This window comes from Vulpes lagopus, chromosome 8, assembly GCF_018345385.1.
Source record: "Vulpes lagopus strain Blue_001 chromosome 8, ASM1834538v1, whole genome shotgun sequence".
Lineage (NCBI taxonomy): Eukaryota > Metazoa > Chordata > Mammalia > Carnivora > Canidae > Vulpes > Vulpes lagopus.
Genome location: NC_054831.1, coordinates 67,354,106 through 67,374,968, shown reverse-complemented (window position 1 = coordinate 67,374,968; position 20,863 = coordinate 67,354,106). Strand labels below are relative to the sequence as shown.

Below are 20,863 nucleotides of genomic sequence, written 5' to 3'. Positions count from 1 at the left end.
TACACCCTGGGCTGAAGGCAGCGCTAAACTGCTGAGCCACCCGGGCTGCCCCCATACTGGTATTTTTTCTTTCCTTTTTTCTTTTCTTTTCTTTTCTTTTCTTTTCTTTTCTTTTCTTTTCTTTTCTTTCTTTTCTTTCTTTTCTTTCTTTTCTTCTTTTCTTTTCTTTTCTTTTCTTTTCTTTTCTTTCTCTTCTCTTCTCTTCTCTTCTCTTCTCTTCTCTTCTCTTCTCCTTTTCTTTTTCTTTCTTTTCTTTTCCTTTTCCTTTCCTTTTTCTTTTTTCTTTTTTTCTTTTATTTTTTATTTTATATTTTATTTATTAATTGATTGAGAAAAAATTTATATTTAGATTTATAGCCGGTTGGACTCAGTTTAGATGATCCCAATTTTGTTGGCAACATCCAAAGCATCATAGTCAGGAGACAATTGAACATATGCTTTTGTCTCTCCATCAGACCTGATCAAGGTGTTGACCTTGGTCACATCAGTGTCATAGAGCTTCTTCATAGCCTGTTTGATCTGGTGCTTATTGGCCTTGACATCCACAGTGAACACAAGTGTGTTGTTGTCTTCTATTTTTTTCATGGCTGACTCAGTAGTGAGGGGGAACTTGATGATGGCATAGTGATCAAGCTTGTTTCTCCTTGGGACGCTCTTTTGAGAATATTTGGGCTGCCTTCGGAGACGCAGGGTCTTGGGTCGTTGGAATGTAGGTGACGTATGGATCTTTTTTTTGTGACTGTGCACGCCTTTCAGCACCGCTTTCTTAGCTTTCAAAGCCTTTGCTTTGGTCTCGGCTTTGGCTTTGGGAGGGGCAGGGGCTTCCTTCTTCACCTTCGGTGCCATCTTCTTGGTCTTTTTTTTGTGGTCTTTTAAAAGTACAGATGGTATCCTATTTATAATGGTTTGACTTAAGATTTCTTTGACGATATGACAGTGTAAGAATGATACTACATTCAGTAGAATCTGTACTTTGAATTTTGATAATTTTCTGGCTAGCAATACATTGTACGATATTCTTTTGTGATGCTGGGCAGCAGCATCTCAGCTGTCAGCCACATGATCACGAGGGTGAAACAGCTGATACACGTAACACCATTCTGTACCCACACAGCCATTCTGTTTTTTACTTTTAGTACAATATTCAATAAATTACATGAGATATTGAATACTTTGTTAGAAAAGGCTTTGTGTCAAATGTAGGCTAATATAAGTGTTCTGAGTATGTTTAAGTTGGGTAGGTGATGCTATGATGTTCATTAGGTTAGGGGTATTAAATACATTTTTGGCTTTGCTCCACCATTTTGATGTGTATGATTGACTGTTCCTTGCCATGTCTCCTCACAAAACTTTTAGGATCCAGTGATTCCTGGCTAAGAAATAAAAACAGAATTATCCTATTCCCCAGTAAATTTGGATGAAAACTGGTAATAGAATCAGGTGCAACTTTAAGAGGAGACATTGGAGAAGTACCAAGCTGGGAGTCTATAAGGAATTGCATATGAGATGGCCCATATTTATGCTGTTTTGAGGCTACTTGCTAATTTTTTAGTTTTCTTGTTCTTTTTCATAAGTTAAATTCTTTCTTATTAATAGATAATGTTTAATTCTTCTGCATGTAAGTCCTAGTTTTTAAGTATTCCTCTGGTCTCTGAAAAATTTTTAATAGCGTTTTTTCCCTCCCTTTATGAAATACCGCCTTAAATAGTTTAGTCATCGTTGGTTGTCTGTTTCTATTTAAGAATGAGGAACTTAGATGCTTAAGTAGAAACTATGTGACAATTGTCACTTGATGAGTGATTGGGCTTTTTTAAGCAGGGGCACACCAGATTTTCAATATATAGAAGTCTATTCTTAAGCTGTTAAGTTTCTGCTTTGGAGAATTTTCTAATTTTTTTTCATGAGAGTTGCCTTCATGGAGGAATTCTGGCATTCTGAGAACATGGTGAGTGGAAAGACTGATAGGGAAGTCCACTATTACTATATAGACACTCAGGTTATCCAACTTTTAGCTTTGTTTCCTCTCTTTTATTTATTTTCAATTTTATTTATTTTCTTGGGAGAGAGGATAGTGTGCACCGTGCACACCAGCATTGAGCCGGTGGGGTGGCAGAGGGAGAGGGACAAGCAGACTCCTGGCTGAGCAGGGAGTCAACCATGGGACTTGATCCCAGGATCCTGAGGTCATGTGACCCCAGCTGAAGTCTGATACTCAACTGACTGAGCCACCCGAGCTCTCTGTTCCTCACTTTTAAAAACAGTTTTATTGAGATATAATTCACATACTGTGTGGTTCATCCACTTAAAATGTACAGTTGTGTGGCTTTTGATAATATTCATAGAAGTATGCATCTATCAGCACAAGCTATTTTGGAACACTGTCATTACTCCAAAAAGAAACCCTTGTACTCCTTTGCTAGCACTTCCCAATTCCTGTATCCTCTTTATACCCAGCCGTAAGCAACTAGTAATCTACTTTTTAATCTCTATATATGCTTATTCTGGGTATTTTGTATAAATGGACTCGTAATAATGTGTGGTTCTTTGTGATGGCCTCTTTCACTTAGGGTGTTTTCAAGGTTCATTCTGTTGTAGTATGTATCAGTACTTATTCCATGTTATTGCCAAATAATTGTCTATTCTGTGGATATATCATTTTATTTAATTATCAGTTAATGGACATTTGGATTGTTTCTACTCTGTGGCTGTTATGATTATGCTGGAACCTCAATATTTACTTACAAGTTTCTTTGTGGACATAGCTTTTCATATATAATTCCTAGGTTATATACCTAGGAGTGGACTTGTGGCATCATAAGGTAATTCCGTGTTTAACCATTCAGAAAATTGCCAGTTGTTTTTCAAAGTGATTGTGCATTTTACATTCTCACCAGCAATGTGTGAGAGGGTCAATATCTCTACATCCCCACAAATCCTCTTTTATCTGTTTATATTTTTCTTGTAGCTGTCCTAGTGTCAGTATCTCATCATTTTGATTCTATTTCTCACTTTTGTAGTCTGTAGAACCAGTCACTTCACCAAATTCTGAGCCTCTCAAGGGTTGTTATTATTACTATTATTTTTAGGATAAATTGTCTTGCTTTCTCTAGACATTTTGGGTTCTAGCTGCTTCTGTCCCTCGCCCCCCCCCCTTTTTTTTTAAAGAGAGAGAGTGCATGTGAGTGGGGAGGGGCAGAGAGAATATTAAGCAACCTCCATGTCCAGTGCAGAGCCTGTTGCAGGGCTTGATCCCATGACCCTGAGGCAGAAATCAAGAGTCAGTCACCCAAATGACTGAGCCACCTAGGTGCCTCTTCTGTCTTAATCAGTTACCTTGATTCTGTTTGTTTTCTGATACCCAAACATTTATTGGAAGTTCTTGTCCACTGATTTTTCTTCTTTTATTTCTCCTTGTCCTTATATTAAAAAAATGTATTTAAATATATATATTTTATGACTTATGTAAAATATTTATTATTATATATTAATTTTTTGGCATTCATTTTGGTGGAATTCTAAGAAGGGAGAGCCATTAATGTATCATCAGTCCTCTGAATTTAATCTAAAGCACCAGTTTGTACCTTTAAATATCCTCTCTGGAAATATCTCCAAATGTGGTTTTTACTTGTAGGAATTATAGGACCAAAAATACTTTTTAAAAAAAAAGACTTTATTTATTTGACACAGAGAGAGGCAGGGTGGGGGGCATATACAGGGGAAGTGTCAGGAAGATGGAGAAGCAGCTCCCTGCTGAGCAGAGAGCCCAAAGGGCTCCATCCCAGGACTTCATGACCTGAGCCAAAGGCAGACCGTTAACCACTGAGCCACCCGGGCACCCCAGTACCAAAAGTACTTTTATGATGAATATGAAAGAAAAGAGTAGGCGCAGAAATGGTTGCTATTGAGTATAATTAAAATCTTTTCAAAGTGTTGGATTTGCTTCTTTTTTTTTTCTGGTAATACTGGTTTACCCTCCTTATATGTTTAATGTGGCTGCTCTTCTTAAATGAACTAAGTAACAGTTTTTAATTTCCAAAATTGTAAGAGTTGTATTATTAGCTTTAAGCTTTAACTGGTTTAACATCTAGTAAACTCAGTGAAATGCTTGGATATGGATTAGAGAACAGGATAATAATAAAAGCTAACATTTATTTAGTTCTTTCTCCATGCGAGACCATGCTGAAAATCCTTTATGTAAATTAACTTGTTGAATCCTCACAGTCATGGTGTGGTTTTTTGTTGTTGTTGTTGTTTTTAAATATCTCATCTGTACAATAAGAAACTGAGGGCATGGAGAGGTTAAGTCACTTACCCAAGATCACACAGCAAGTAAGTGTAGAGTGCTTCATTCATTCATTCATTCATTTAGATTTATTTATTTATTTATAAAGATTTATTTATTCATGAGAGGCACAGAGAGAGGGAGAGAGTGGCAGAGACATAGGCAGAGGGAGAAGCAGGCTCCTTGCAAGGATCCTGATGTAGTATTCAGTCTCAGATCCCGGGATCACGACCTAAGCCAAAGGTAGGCACCCAACCACTGAGCCACCCAGGTGTCCCAAGAGTCTGCTTTTAAATCAATGCGGTCTAGTTCTTGAGCTTGTGCTCTTAGTCATTAGACTATAATAGGTGATATTTCTATACAGAATTTTATTTTTTTTATTTCTAAAATATTTTATTTATTTATTTAAGAGAAGGGGAGAGTGCTCACAAGCAGGATGAGGGGGCAGAAGGAGAAGCAGACTCCCCACCAAGCAGGGAGCCTGATGTGGGGCTTGATCCAGGGACCTTGGGATCATGACCTGAGCTGAAGGCAGATGTTTAACTGACTGAGCCACCCAGTCGCCTCCTCAACAGAATTTTAGGTACATAATATTATCTTTTTAAGAAGGGAGGAGCACTCACAAAATATTTTTTAGAAAGTTAATTCTTAGTACTAAGTACAAATTTATGACCTGGTATTTGGAAGATAAACTGTGATCTAATATTCTCTTAAAAGTTCATTTTTACCTTAGATCCTAGTTTGGATCAAAATGGTTATCACAAAATTAAGCTCAAAAAAATTCCTTTTTGAGGTAGATGTATAATCACCATGTGTAGTGTTCAACATTGTGTATTCTTAAGCAGAAGAGGAGACAAAAATGTCATTGGGTGACAAAAATGTCACTGGGTAGTACTAAAAATTGGATATGGGCCAAAGTGTTAGTAACAAATCCAGTTTTTCCCAGGATAAAGTATTTTGGAATAATTCTGATTCAAGTGTTTTAGATTATGTTTTTCCACCAGAGTCTTATTCTGCAGCTCTTTTCTAAATAGATCTATTTTATAGTGTGTATATATAGGTCATTCTGAATCAAGTTAACTTTGCAGTTGATTGGGACCTTGTTTCAAGCTTATTGAACAAAGCTCTGTAACACAGAATTTTGGGCATAGAGCCATTTCCAGAGTCTGGTCCAAATAAGCAGTAACAAACAAAGATTGTTTCTTTCTTGGCTGAAGGCTTTCTCTGTGTGGCTTGTCTCAGGACTCTTTTTACACTTTTTCTATCCTTTTTTATACTCCTCCGTTTTCTATTCAGGGCAAAACTGTTTCGATTTTTCATTCTGTAGTTATTCTTTCAGCAAACATTTATTGTGCTTTTACATACATACACACACACACACACACACACACACACACACACACACACACACACACACACACACACACACACACACACACACACACACACACACACGATCCTTTGCTTGAAACCTATAATGCCCTCCCTGTATTGGAAATGGTGGTTGTGAGGATAGTAGGCCTTCCAACATGATAGAAAATATGTGAAATACTGAGTAGTTTTGTTATGTTGTACTTCTTTTTTGCTCTGGTTTCTGTCTTTTGATAATTAGAAAGGAATTTTTTTTTGGAGGATCTATAAAAAGCATGTTTTTCTGCCCCCCACCCCCAATTGGTAAAGGAAAGGAAAGAGAACATAATTAAAACACCATATTTCAATATAATAGTTTAAAATAATTGTATCTTAAAATATAATTTAAAAATCTTGTCTACTTACAAAGTTGTTGTATTTCAATATTTGTTTTGGAAAATAATATTTTCATTTCTAAATAGAATCACTTTTGGAATACTTTAATTAGAACCTTAGTTTTCTACAAAATATTTTACCTATTCAATTCCTGATCTGCTTATATTATAAAGAACCTGTTTGACCCTTTAAAAAGAAATTGCCAGGGATCCCTGGGTGGCGCAGCGGTTTGGCGCCTGCCTTTGGCCCAGGGCGCGATCCTGGAGACCCGGGATCGAATCCCACGTCGGGCTCCCGGTGCATGGAGCCTGCTTCTCCCTCTGCCTGTGTCTCTGCCTCTCTCTCTCTCTCTGTGACTATCATAAATAAATAAAGATTAAAAAAATGTTTTAAAAAAAAAAAGAAATTGCCAAATTTGATTTTCTAAATTCCTTAGTATTCCTTTAATAACTTTTTTTTTTTTTTTTTTTTTTTTTTTAAGATTCTGTATTTGCTTGACAACGCGAACACATAAGCAGGGTGGAATGGCAGGCAGAGGGAGAGGCAGACTCCCTGCTGAGCAGGGAGCCCAATGCAGGGCACCCATCCCAGGACCCTGGGATCATGATCTGAGGCAAAGGCAGACTCTTAACCAACTGAGCCACCCAGGAGCCCCTCCTTTAATAACTTTTAATGAGAGCAGAGTTTAACTTATTTGTATTCATGCTGTTAAAAATTTTCTCATACATCTTAAGCAGGTGTTGTATTTTCATGTCTTTTTGCCTTTGCTTATGCTCTTTCCTCTTCTTGTAATTTTCCTTTGTACTCCATCCTCCTCCTTTTTGGTCTGCCAAATATGGATGGCTAAAATGAAGCTTCTTTATGGAGTTCCTTGATGCTGCTTGAAGAATACTAACATTTCTTTTTCTCATGGTCTATTTAGTATTTTGTTTGTGATTAAAGACTTTTGAAAAATTATACTTAATACATTCAGAAGAATAAATCTAATGCATGTAACAGTATTTGTAATAATAAAACATTTGTGAATCCACCACTAAAGTTAACTAGAAGATGATCAGTTCTGTTTCTTATACCTATGTGCTTCAATCCTTACTCCCAACAGAATGCTTATTTCCTTGTCCTTCAAAAAAGTTTATCACATAAATATGTATTCCTAAACAATTGTTAATATTGTTTATATTTGGGTTTAGTAAAAATAGATTCATATTATTTGTAGTCTAGCTTTACTTTTTAAAAATTAAGCATTATGTTTCTAAGATTTATCTGTACTTCATGTATAGTTCATTCATAGTGGTTCATATTCATGTATAATATTTCAAATATAAATATGCTGCTTATTTGCATTTGCATTTAATGGATCTGGAATTGATTTTTTTCCCTAGAGTGTGAGGTAGGGATCCATTTTTAGTGTTTCTTTCTACATGGAAACTGGTTGCCCATTTGAATAATGTATTCCTTCCTACTGGTGTGTCATCAGTGTAAGATACCAAGTTTCCTTGTGTGAACTTGTTTCTGAGTTCTCTTTTATTGAGTTTGTCCATACTGTCTTATTTAATATAGCTTTATAATAAATCTCAACGGGCAAGTCCCTTCTTCTTTGTAATTTTTTTTTAACCTTATCTTGGTGATTCTTTCTCCTTTGCTATTCAGTATATATTTTGAAACCATAAAAGATCTGTTGGGATTTTTATTGGGAGGCATTGAAGTTATAGATCAGTTTGGAAGATTTGGCATCAATACTCCATTGGATGAGAGTGGGGGAATGAGAGAGATGTCTAGTTGGTAAGTGGGTGTATCTTATACTTCGAAGGTTACATAGTTTTTTGTTTTTTTTTTCTTCAGGTTAATTTTTCAAACTCCCTATTTCACTGTTCCCCACCCCCCCTCTTTTTTTTTTTTTTTAAAGATTTATTTATTTATTTGTTCATGATAGAGAAAGGCAGAGACACAGGCAGAGGGAGAAGCAGGCTCCATGCAGGGAACCGGGCGTGGGACTCGATCCCAGGACTCCAGGATTGTGCCCTGGGCCAAAGGCAGGCGGTAAACCGCTGAGCCACCCAGGGATCCCCCCCCCTCTTTTTTTTTTAACCTTATTTATAACTAGTTGGGGAGAGACTTTGTTATGGCTTTATCCAGGATGTTCTGATCACATCTGTTGATTTATCTTATATTCTCCATTGTCATGTTTCTTTCTCACAACTCTGCATATTATTTGTACTTGTCATATTGAGTCTGTCAAGAGTTTACTGTTATCTAGCTCTAGATGATGCCTCTTACATTACCCAAATTCAGAGACCTCCTTTGCTTTTTATTAGACTGTTGCAACTATGTCATTGTTACCAGCCCATTGTAGTACAATTTCATTTTGTGTGCTGAAAATGCAACATGAGATATAAAATTGAAAAATTGGGATCCCTGGGTGGCTCAGCAGTTTGGCACCTGCCTTTGGCCCAGGGCGTGATCCTGGAGTCCCGGGATCAAGTTCCATGTTGGGCTCCTTGCATGGAACCTGCTTCTCCCTCTGCTGTGTCTCTGCCTATCTCTCTCTCTCTCTCTCTCTCACACATGAATAAATGAATAAAATCTTTTTAAAAAATAATAAAATTGAAAAATTATTTTATTTTTTAAAGATTTATTTATTTATTTATTATTTATGATAGACACAGAGAGAGAGAGAGAGAGAGGCAGAGACACAGGAGGAGGGAGAAGCAGGCTCCATGCCCGGAGCCTGACGCTGGGACTCGATCCCGGGACTCCAGGATCATGCCCTGGGCCAAAGGCAAGTGCCAAACCGCTGAGCCACCCAGGGATCCCTTAAAAAATTATTTTAAAAATGTGAAGACTTTCTTCAGACTAAAAAATTCTACAAACCATTGCATAATTCCAAAACTGGACAAGGAAAATTGTTAAATTATTTTATTGTCATTTGACACTTAGGCAGAAAACAAACACTATCCTGTGTTAAACTTAGTTTGATTTTTTTGAGCTTTGAATTACATATAAAATCTTTAGGAATGTACTCTTACCTTAAAAGATGATCCTTTGGACATGTTAATTCTATCTCTTACTTCGAAATTTATCTCCACGTGCATTCTATTTTGACTTGATCTCTTCTTTTATAAAGTCCTAAATCATCAAACATGATCTAATCATTTATCAGAATTTTTGTGTTTCTAGCTTTTCTTTAGTTTGTCCTGCTGATAGGCACATATGTAATGTTTGTTTTTCTTATAAATGAATTTTAGTCTGTAGGACTTGTTTATCTTGGAATCATTGAGTTTCAAGCTTCCAGAATCTTAATGCTCATTAGACTGACTTTGGGGAGTCTTCTAAAATCCTACTATTGCTAGTGGCAAAACTGGAGATTGGAACATAAATCATGTTAATCGTCCTTTTTTATCTTTTAAAATAAAAATTATGCATAATTAATAAGGTTTACAACATGATTTGATGTACATATACATAGTGAAATGATTACTGTAGTAAAGCTAATTTAACTTAAGGTACCTTCTTCTCACAGAGTTACCTTTTCTGTATGTGATGAGAGCACCTGAAATTTACTCTTTGTAAATTTCCAGTATTCAGTACTGTGTTATTAACTGTAGTCATAATGCTGCACATTAGATCTCTAGGCTTATTCATTCTATTAACTGCAACTTTGTAGCCTTTGACTAATATCTCCCCAATATCCACTCCCAGAGTCTGGTAACCATCTTCTGCTTTGCTTTTTGGCGTTCAGCTTTTTAGATTCTTCATTTCCTGCACCTCTCCACCCCATCTCCTTCTGTGTGTGTGACTTTTTTTAGATTTTACAGATAAGTGATAATGCAGTTTTTTTCTTTCTGCATTTGGCTTAGTGCATTCCAGATTCAACATTCATTATTTCTAATACACAATGTGGTATGTCCATGTTTTCACATTTTAGAAATACTTTCCCTTAACTGCAGGATTGTAGATTGGATAGTTTGATAAGTAAGATTCAGATTTGGCTAATTTTTTTTACTAAAAATTTTTTTTTACTTTTATATCAAGCAATATTCTTTTGTTATCCCATCCCCATTTTATATAAGCAAAATGGAATTTTAGTGAGCTAAAAAGCTGTATAAAATATCACAACTAGTATGTGAAAAAGCCAGTGTTCAAACCTAGGTTTTCTGATTTCACATTTGTGTATATATGTGTATTTTCTTTAAATCAGTGGTTTTCAGCTATGCTTCATAGGTCTAGGGATTGCTGCATGGTGATCAGATGGGTAACTAGGATAACTCTTAAATGTTATCTCCAGTATATTATAATTGAAAACCAATTTTCTTGGTATCAAACTGCTTATTTTGCTATCTAAAGATGAAAAAAATGTGAAAGTAAGGAAATGCAAGTGTAAGAAGGAATTAGTCTCCTTGAAAAAGCTAACTTTGGCTTGGTGAGCATATGCATGCTGTTGTTATACAAATGTTCCAAGTCTGTTCCCCTCCTCCTACCTGCTGTATTCACTCACCCTCCCATATGGAGGGTTGTACATTGCAGGAAGGGTTATGATTTGAACTTTTGTGATTTGTACTTGGGAAACTGGGGAGGAAGTGGACTCAGAAAAAAAAACTTCTGGTAACTTGAAATAGTGTCCTGAATATGTCTGCAGTGTGTAGGGCAGATAGGAAGGGTGAAAAAGATGATTTTAAGGAGAATTGTGGATACCATGATATTTGAAAGAAATAGGGAAAGAACTTGAGCCGTTTTGAATTTGTTTTTCCCATGAAGACTGGGAGCCATGTAGGATATTCTTTTAATAGGATTTAAGCAGGTGAGCTGTCTTCAGAGTTTTTCATTTTGTTTTCTCAAGTTTACTGATTTTGTAAAGATCACTGTGGTTACACTGTAAAGAACAGATTAGAAAGGGGATAGACTGGATACAAGTGGACCAGTTATAAGGCTTTTGCAATAACCAAAGTGAGAGATGACACAGTAGATTGACTAGGATTAAGGTGTTGGAGACACCTTAATGGTATCTATATGGTTTGCATGTATGTATGTTTTTAAATAAAGGTATAATTGACATTAGTTTCACCTATACCACAGAGTGATTCAGTGTTTGTATATATTGCAAGGAGATCACCACAGTAAGTCTAGTTAACATATGTCCCCAAACATAGTTAACAAAAATTGTTTTCTTGTGATGAAGACTTTTTTTTTTTTTTTTTAAGATTTTATTCATTTATTCATGAGAGATACAGAGAGCGAAAGAGGCAGAGAGACAGGCAGAGGGAGAAGCAGGCTCCATGCAGGGAGCCCAATCCAGGACTCAATCCCGGGATTCCAGGATCATGCCCCGGGCCAAAGGCAGGTACCAAACCGCTGAGCCACCCAGGGATCCCCATGATGAAGACTTTTAAGATTTATTCTTAGCAACTTCCAAATATACTGTACAGTGTTATTAACGATAGTCACCATATTGCATATTACATCCCTATGACTTACTTATTTTGACTCCTTTAACCCATTTTGTCCAGTCCCTGCCTCTGGCAACCACTGATGTGTTCTTTGTATCTGTGGGCTTATTTTTTCATTTGTTGGTTTTTTTAGATTCCACATATAAGTGAAATTGTATGGTATTTATCTTTCTCTGTCTTATTTCACTTAGCATAATACCTTCAAGGTCCATTCATGTTGTTGCGAATGGCAATATTTTATACTTTTTTATGGCTGAAAAGTACTCCATAGTATAGTATACCATTGTGGTGGTGTATATATTTACCACAGCTTCTTTATCCATTCATCCATTGATGGACACTTCGATGTTTTCCCCCCATATCTTGGGTATTATAAACAATGCCGTGGTGAACATGGGAGTGCATATATATTTTGAAGTAGTGTTTTTATTTCTTTGATAAGTACTCAGGTGGAATTGCTGGATCATACGGTAGTTCTATTTTTTATTTATTTATTTATTTATGATAGTCACACAGAGAGAGAGAGAGAGAGAGGCAGAGACACAGGCAGAGGGAGAAGCAGGCTCCATGCACCGGGAGCCCAACGTGGGATTCTATCCCGGGTCTCCAGGATCACGCCCTGGGCCAAAGGCAGGCGCTAAACCGCTGCGCCACCCAGGGATCCCCGGTAGTTCTATTTTTGATTGCTTGAGGAACCTCCATATTGTTTTACATAGAGGCTGTGCTCATTTGCATTCCCATTAACAGTATGCACAAGGGTTCTAACCTTTTTCTCCACATCCTCACCAACACTTGTTAAAGGTAAATATGACAAGATTTAGTGATATTGGATATGAAGTAGGAGGTGTTAGATGTCTGACTTAATTAACTTGATAGAGAACTGTTACAGGAACATTGAGTTTTCTATTCAGCCATAGAGTTGAGTAGACTATGTATTTGATTTGGGGCATTTTCATTTTGAGGTACCATTGGCATATCTGAGGAGAATGTTGCACTTTCTAAAAAGATTTATTTATTTTATTTATTTTTTCATGAGACACACACACACAGAGAGAGAGAGAATCAGGAGAGTGAGAAGCAGGCTCCATGCAGGGAGCCGCATGTGGGACTTGATCCTGGGACTCCAGGATCATGCCCTGAGCTGAAGGCAGACACTTAGCCTCTGAGCCACCCAGGTGTCCCTATTTATTTATTTTAGAGAGAGAAAACATGCAAGTAGGGGGAGGGCTAGAGAGAGAGAGAGAGAGAGAGAGAACAAGAATCTCCAGCAGACTCCATGCTGAGTGTGGAGCCTGATGCAGGGCTTGATCTCATGACCCCAAGATCATGATCTGAGAGGAAACCAAGAATCAGACGCTGAACCAGCTGAGCCACCCAGGTGCCCCTGTCACACCTTTTGTACAATTCTGCACATCAGAGGAGGTCTAGAATAAAGTTTATGTGTATATAAATGGCAATTTAAACTTGAATGTGGATGAGTTTGCCAAGGAGAGGTTATAAAGCATAGAGAACTTAGGATTCAATACAGAGGCATTACATCTGTAAAGTGACCTTGCAAAGGACACAGAGATGAGTGTTTGGGGAGTTAAGAGCAAACCTAGGTGAGTGTTGGTCCATGTTTTTTACCCTCCAGTGAAATCTCAGTATTTTCTTTCTATGGAATTATGAATCTCCAAACTTAATTCCATGTCAATCAGAATTTAGCTTGACCAAATTAAACTTATGTTAGAGAAGGAGTTTATCTTTTAAAAGAGATTTATATATTTATTTTAAAGAAAGAGAGAGCGCACGTGCACACATGCACGTGTACATGTGCCAGTAGGGGGAGGGGCAGAGGGCTAGAATCTTCAAGCCAACTCTCCACTGAGTACCAAGCCCCATTGGGGCTCAGTCTCACCACCCATAAGATCATGACCTGAGCTGCAACCAAGAGTCAGACTCTTTTTCTTAAAAATTTATTTATTTATTCATGAGAGACACAGACTGAGAGAGAGAGAGAGAAAGAGAGAGAGGGGGGCAGAGACATAGGCAGAGGGAGAAGCAGGCTCCTCGCAGGGAGCTGGATGCGGGACTTGATCCCAGATCCCAGGATCACGACCTAAGCCGAAGCCAGACGCTCAACTGCTGAGCCATCCAGGTGCCCCCAAGAGTCAGATTCTTAACCCACTGTGGCACACAAGTGCCCCAGAAAACGAAAGAATTTAAAAGATAAGTGAAGGCATTAAAAAATGTAGCTTCTTAACTATAATTTATAACATGAGTGACTATGTCAGATAATCTTCCAAATTACCGAAGAGGAGGGGACTGGCCCGAGTATGAATTGTTTCACTATAAAAAGAAAGCTTATTTTAAGAACTGTGAAGGGTCTGAGATTTTGCCATCTATGCAAGCTAGCAAGTTAGCTTGCCATAGTTTCCTAGATGTTGTTAGAAGATACAAGACTTCTGGGTCATAGACATAGGACTTTATTATTCATGACAATAGCAAGAGCCAGTGTTGGTATTTGTGCCAGTTTTTCCAAGCCTAAGCTCCATAGAGAAATGTGAAGAGGGCTGAGTGATACCTGTGATGATGCCTCTCCTGTATTGCAGTACAGTCTATAATAGGAGAGGAACCTCTAGGTTTGTATATTTTCTTTGGAGAAATGTCTAACCAAATCCTTTGTCCGTTTCTTTTCTTTTCTTTTCTTTTCTTTTCTTTTCTTTTCTTTTCTTTTCTTTTCTTTTCTTTTCTTTTCTTTTCTTTTCTTTTCTTTTCTTTTCTTTTCTTTTCTTTTCTTTCTGAGAGAGAAAGAGCCTGGGGCGGGGTGAGGTGGGGTGGGGGAGAGGCAGAAGGAGAGGGACAGGCAGACTCCTGCTAATAAGCAGGGAGCTTAATGTAGAACTCTATCGCAGGACCCCGGGATTGTGACCTGTGCCGAAGGCATTAACCAGCTGAGCCACCCAGGTGCCCTCCTTTGTCCATTTTTTAATCTAGTTGTTTGTTTTTGAATTTTTTGAGTTGATTTTTGAGCAGGTTCTTCCAGCACTCAGCAATGCATGATTCCTGTGGGTGATAGGGAGTATGGAAGGCCATCAAACACCTTGACTAACTGCCCATTGTTGTGACTTTTAGAATAAAAACATAACAGACTGCAAATAGTTTGGAAAGTGAAAAATGAGGCACAGATTAGCATCAAGGTTAACATTGGTGTGGCTGGAGTCAGCTGATCGGATTGGAATAACAGTGTCATGCCTAAAAAAAATGTCACCAATGGTAAGATACTACTAATAGCCTGAAGAAGGAGGTCAGAGATCTGATGTAGCCAATCTGTCAGTAGAAGAGATCAGACAAGTGGATCTTCTGGGAATTACAAGTGTGGAATGCATTGATTGCCTCTGCATCAGGAACAGAGAGTCTTTTACTCCGTATCTGTTCTATGATGGTACATGTGTTAATAGATCCTGCAGCAGTGATGGCAGTCTGGGCGATATAGGCCTGGTTATAGGCTTCATTCCATATGATCTCATCAGATGATGGGCCCTTACCATGGGCATCTATATTTGTGACCTAGATGATCTGATCAGCAACTGCAATTTGTCCCCAACAGTTTACGGCTAGTTTTTATTATGTCAGTTTGTAGTTTTCCAAGTAGTAGACCAAATAGCTAGGTCATTAGTAACAGACCCAGAGTCAGTAAAAATATAACAAGGTTTATGAAGAGGAATATTGGTCAGATCTATGAGAACATACTTGAGTTCTGCCCATGGAGCAAAGCATCCACACCCATTTTCAGCTCTGTGTGGCTGGCCCTGAAATTGAACAGCATACCAACACTCTGAACACCATAGTTTCGTTGTAAGTGAATCATTCATTAGTGAACCAGGTGCAGGCATTTATGAGATCCTCCATGAATCAAGTGCCTCAATGAGCCAGTGGCTTTGATTTATGCAGAATGGAGGTTAAAACTTCCCTCAAGGGATAACTGCCACTTTTTCATGTAAAGTTAAAATAACGTAGGGGCCAGCCTGGCTGCATTCTTGAATTTACCACTTGAATGTGATAAGAGAAGCTTGCTAGTCTCTTACCACCTTTGTAGTCATTGAGTTTGAGTTGACCCATCCTCAAATGGGAAACTTCAAAAGGAGTGTGCACTTGGTAGCTCTTTTAGGGAGGCATGGATCCAAAAACCAAAGGGATACCTTTGGTGGGAACTGCTCCTCTTGCCAGAGGCCCCAGTGAGTAAAATCATCTATGTGTGGAGATGTGTACACAAAGGGGTCATAAGGATTGAGGGGTGCTAAAGCTACCAGTGTTTTCTACATGGGCTCTTCCCATTTGTCATAATCTGCTCTGGCACTTAGGAGCATTTACAGTACAGGCATGCAAAATATCAGTAAATTATATACTCAGTGGTAGAAGGCACAACAGTAGTAATACACTGAATTGATCCAAAGATAGCACTGAAAAGTCTGAGTTAGTTGCTGTTTCCCCACTGTTAATCCTACCCAAATGTTGATAGCTGAAAACAAGTACCCTCTTCCTCTACATGATGGTTATGAAGGGGATGTGGGCTCCTGTATGTAACAGAGCCATAAAATTTTGAATCCCACCTCTCCCTAGGGTTCTAGCATACCTGAGTATGTTTGATCTTCAGTTCCCTTGGGGAACTAGGAAAACTCATCTCTACCACCATTTATCTTTGCAAAGCAGCCGAAGCTGGGCCATCGGGAAGATTGGGAGAGAGCAGCTCTGCACCTCTAAACAAGGTGTATTTCCTTTCAGTTTTGAGCAGTGCTCTAGCTGTATGCTGATCAGTACTGACACTCAGAGCTACAGCCACATTGCTTTCTGGTAGAGAAATGACCACGTGCCCTTTGGATGACTTGGGCTAAGATGTGCACAGTGACAGCATTGTTTTTATTTATTTTATTTTATTTTATTTTATTTTATTTTATTTTATTTTATTTTATTTTATTATTTTTTTCAACATTGTTTTTAGTAGTCTACATAATGTAGGCTATTTGCTGTTCCATTATCGAGATAATATCTCTTAAACTCTTGCTTATTTCAGCATAAGTATTAGAGGAGTTTTCCAAGACCGTAAGGTCCAACAGCAAGACTTCATCTAGATTTCTTTGGACAAGTTTCTCATTCTTTAGTGAATCACCTTTTTCATCATTTTAAACCCAGTTTAGTACAGGAAGAATGTGAAGACTAGTCAGTGCCCACAGTAGTTTCTCTTAGTGAAATTTTTGGGGTGGGGTGGGCGGGGTGGTATAGGCAGAGCTCTTTTGTAGCAGACCCACTGCCAAAAAATGCTGAGGTTTTTTTTACTAATATATTTTTCTGAAGATTTATTTATTAGAGAGGGAATGCAGCAGGGAGGGGCAGAGCAAGAGGAAAAGAGGATTCCAAGAAGAAACCTGTTGAGTGTGGAGCCCAATGTAGGGCTAAATTTCACAACCCTGAAATCATGACCTGAGCTGAAATCAAGAATCGGATGCTTAACTGACAGCCATGCAGGCGCCCCTCTTTTACTCCTCTTGAATGAATTGAATGTTGACCAAATAGGCTGCAGGAGGGACTGAGCAAGAAGATAGTCAGCTGTTGCCATCTTTTAATAAGCATTATGTGCCCCTTCCCTGCATGTAACAAACTAGCTGAAGTTCTAAAGATTCTTCTGGTTCTGACCACAGTGGTTGTAGTTTTTCTCCTTTGGCACCCAGTGTAACATTGGGTGTAACATTGTCTAAGAGGAACAGTCCTTTGTGTTCCCCACTTCCTCTGCCAGATAAATCTTAGTACCAGTTGTTCATAGGGCAGACCTGCTGAGGCCAACTGTCAGGTTGATGGAAAGTTGATGGTCAGTAACTAGGGCATTATTCAGACTGCTATCTTTGAACCTACAAAATGGTATTCACCTTGAAACTACATCCTCAAATTAGCCTTTATTAATAGCTAGTAAAATAAACCATTTATTGCTTGGTTGACCATCCCATTTGGTCAGCATGTTCACTCATGATTCCCATGGACTTAGCTGATTCCTGTTAACTGGTCTTTCATTCGATTTCTAGAAGAAATTCTGCCTCATTTCCAAAACTGTCAAAAATTGTGACAAGTTTAAGATTTTTTTTTTTACCCTTTGTGTAAGCTAAGAAGTTAGCCTGCCACAATTTCATAGACAATATTAATGACATGAGACTCTTGGGCCAGATGCAGGATGTCATTGGTCATGGCAGTAGCAGTAGCCAGTGTCAGCATTTGTGCTAGGTAACTAGCCCCAATTTCTGTAGGATACTGAAAAGAGAGCCAAGTGATGTTTGCACACAGAGATGGGGCCATTGCAGGAAAAGAACTCCCAGCTTAGGGGACCAGATCTTTTATAAGGGGCAGTAAGCCTTCCTGACCTTTGCCCCAGAGCTGACATTTTTATTACACTGGACAGAAAGCAAGCCTACCTTTTGCTCTCCTGGAAGACACCATATCTTCTAAGGCTGTTTATAAATATCCCAGACAGGGGGAGCAGTGCCTTTTCTTGTAAGATGTGCAAAAACTCTAGACACTGAAGGAGAATTTTCTTTACCTCGTTTTGGAGTTGGGAGAATATTTTGATTGCAGATCCTCTCTCATTCAATTTTTTAAATTCTGGAAATAGAATCTTAAACATTAACACAGGTTATTTTTAAACATTAATAGAATCTTAAACTTGGTTTTTTTTCTGACAGTACCCCTTGACCATCTTCAGTTTCCATCTTTGCTGCTTCTCCACCTAGACTATTGTCACTGCTTCCTGCCTGGTCTCACGGCCAGTGCTCTTGTTCTATCTATCCTCACCACCTCTGCTAGAGGGATTTATTTTTTTTCCTTAAGATTTTATTTATTAGCTAAAAAAAAAAAAAAAAAAAAAAGATTTTATTTATTAGCACATAAGCAGGAGGGAGAGGGAGCAAGAAGGCTCAATCCTAGGACCCTGGGATCTGGGATCATGGCTTAACCGAGGGCAGATGCTTAACCAACTGAGCCACCCAGATGCCCTAACTCGAGGGATCTTTTAGAATGCAGGTTTGATGATGTCACCCAATTAAAATTTGTTACCAGTTCCTCACTACCATTAGGACAAAGTTTAAATTATTGAGTAGTTGTGTAATTATTTCTTATGTGATGACTACTATCTAGGTTTAAATGTTGGCAATTAAACAACAACAACAAAATTTTTTAAGCCATAAAGGCCAGTATTAGGTAAGCTGCATGATGCCAGTTTGTAACCTCTGCTCTAACTTACCATCTTTTTTCTTATACCTTTTATCTGCAACATGATTGATTGCCTTGAATAATTTCCATATTTACCTCTTCTATTCATTCTTAAAAACCTACATACTTTATAAAGCCTTTTTTTTTTTTCTTTATAAAGTCTTTAAGTGAACCCTTCTCAACCTAGTTAGGTATCTTGGCTCTGAACACTGTTGGAGAGGTTTCAGATGCCCTGTGTGTAGGTCACTACAGCACTTACCTTATTGTGTTGTAATTATTGATTTTCTTCCTTGTCTGCATCCTCAATAAATAAAGTATAAGCTTCTCAGAGCAAGATACCTGTCCCGTTCCATACACACTGAGTTTTTAGGAATGAAAATTGCTTCCCTGGAAATTGTTTTGGAACCAACTCCATTAAATCAGTTGTTGGTTTTAATCACTTTTAGATATTCCTTGTTTTGAGCCTCAAGGATATTAATTTCCTTAATTTTGAAGGGAAAGATACAGTATTCACTGGAAAGTAGACATGTGATACTGTCCTGTAGTCCAACCTTGTATATGGTCAATATATATGGCTGTTATTTAATTTACTATGCCTAATAATATTTTCTTTGTTCAAATTTAAAATATAGACCGTGGACATTCACAAAGAAAAAGTGGCTCGGAGAGAGATTGGTATTTTGACAACAAATAAGAATACATCAAGAACTCACAAAATAATAGCACCTGCAAACATGGAGCGTCCTGTAAGGTATATTCGGAAACCTATTGACTATACAGTTCTGGATGATGTGGGCCATGGTGTCAAGGTAAGCATTTTTATATTAACTTGAAATAATTTATCCAATAAATATTTGGGATAGGAAATAGAGCAGTAAAAATCATTTTCTTAATTAATAGATTCTCTTAGCTAGTAACTAGCATTATAGTTTTCAAAGAATATTTAATATTAGCTATGTATTATACTAAGTTTGAGTCAGAATTCTATCTGTGGAATAGGCTGTATTCAGAAGATAGTAAAACTTACCATGGCTTTTTGTCAGTAGAGCCATTGGAATCCTAGACTAATATTACAGATATTGTGAATGCCATGTCTTGCTTTTACTACTGAATGAATATTTAAAAATAAAAAATTTATATGCTTTGCAGAGTTGTTTTAGAAAATCATTTATAAATACTTTAAACCTTTTATTTCAAAAAATATATGTAAGTGCATTTATGTAGATGTGGCTATAATTCCAGCAACTTATGAAAAACAAAAAATTGTATGTAGTTTTGCATACCATACCCTCCTCGCCTTCCCCTGCCCCAGTAGGGTTTTAGGAAAGAGATTATTTGTTGCCCATGTTCATTTCTTAGCATGGCAGAATTAGCTGCTATTGAAGGATACCTGTAGTCTGTCAACTTCTTAGATGTTTATGGGTTATTCTGCAAACATACTGAATGACCTGAATTCTATAGCCATTTTTGCTCAGGGTAAACGATTCCTATGAAATTTGATAGTCCCTTTCCTAGAGGACCATTTTTTGATTTTGTATCTGATTTTCAGAATTTTTATAATAAATTTTTAGGAGTCGACTAGAATCTTGAAGCTTTCCCTAGCTGGCTGATCTGACCAGGGTTATTGCTGGATTTCTGTTGCATTCTAAATTATTTGGGGTTCCTGATCAAGAGAAGAGTGTAGCTGACTGACAATATTCACTTTTATTCTACTCTGCACTGTCATTATTGGAATCTCCCCTTTTCTGTCATGCTTTGAGGTTAGACATAAAATTGGAACACTACAAATGTAGAAGAGGCTACTTGTTTGTTTCTTTTATTTTTACCCAGGGTATGTGGCTAGAGTTGTAAAGAGCTTAAATTCAGGGCAGCCCTGGTGGCTCAGTGGTTTAGTGCCACCTTTAGTCTAGGGCCTGATCCTGGAGACCCAGGATCGAGTCCCACGTCGGGCTCCCTGCGTGGAGCCTGCTTTTCCCTCTGCCTGTGTCTCTGCCTCTCTCTCTCTCTCTGTCTCTCTCCCTCCCCCCCCCCCCCTGCTCCCGTGTCTCTCGTGAATAAATAAATAAAATCCTTTAAAAAAAAAAAAAAGCTTAAACTCAGTTGGAATTTAAGTTATTTTAGACTAGATTGAGCTATAGGATTTGAATATTGAGAGTCT

At 37.9% G+C, this 20,863-nt stretch overlaps 2 protein-coding genes and 1 pseudogene across 10 annotated transcripts in view; 2 read left to right on the top strand and 1 right to left on the bottom strand.

Moving 5' to 3' along the window:
• The window catches only part of ABI1 (abl interactor 1), a 123,387-nt gene that overhangs the window by 73,979 nt on the left and 28,545 nt on the right, over positions 1-20,863 (top strand). For all 9 annotated transcript variants that reach the window (XM_041767170.1, XM_041767172.1, XM_041767169.1 and 6 more), the window contains exon 3: positions 19,338-19,514. In XM_041767170.1, coding sequence (XP_041623104.1) covers positions 19,338-19,514 — 177 coding nt within the window. The remainder of the gene's footprint in view (positions 1-19,337; positions 19,515-20,863) is intronic.
• Positions 373-846, bottom strand: LOC121497494 (60S ribosomal protein L23a-like). Its single transcript, XM_041767182.1, has one exon. It carries the CDS (start codon positions 844-846, stop codon positions 373-375), a length of 474 nt encoding a protein of 157 aa, XP_041623116.1.
• On the top strand, positions 1,028-1,797 carry LOC121497493 (annotated as a pseudogene).

Bases quoted from the DNA above. Each gene is read 5' to 3' on its own strand.
- LOC121497494 (XM_041767182.1), bottom strand. From the start codon at position 846: ATGGCACCGAAGGTGAAGAAGGAAGCCCCTGCCCCTCCCAAAGCCAAA.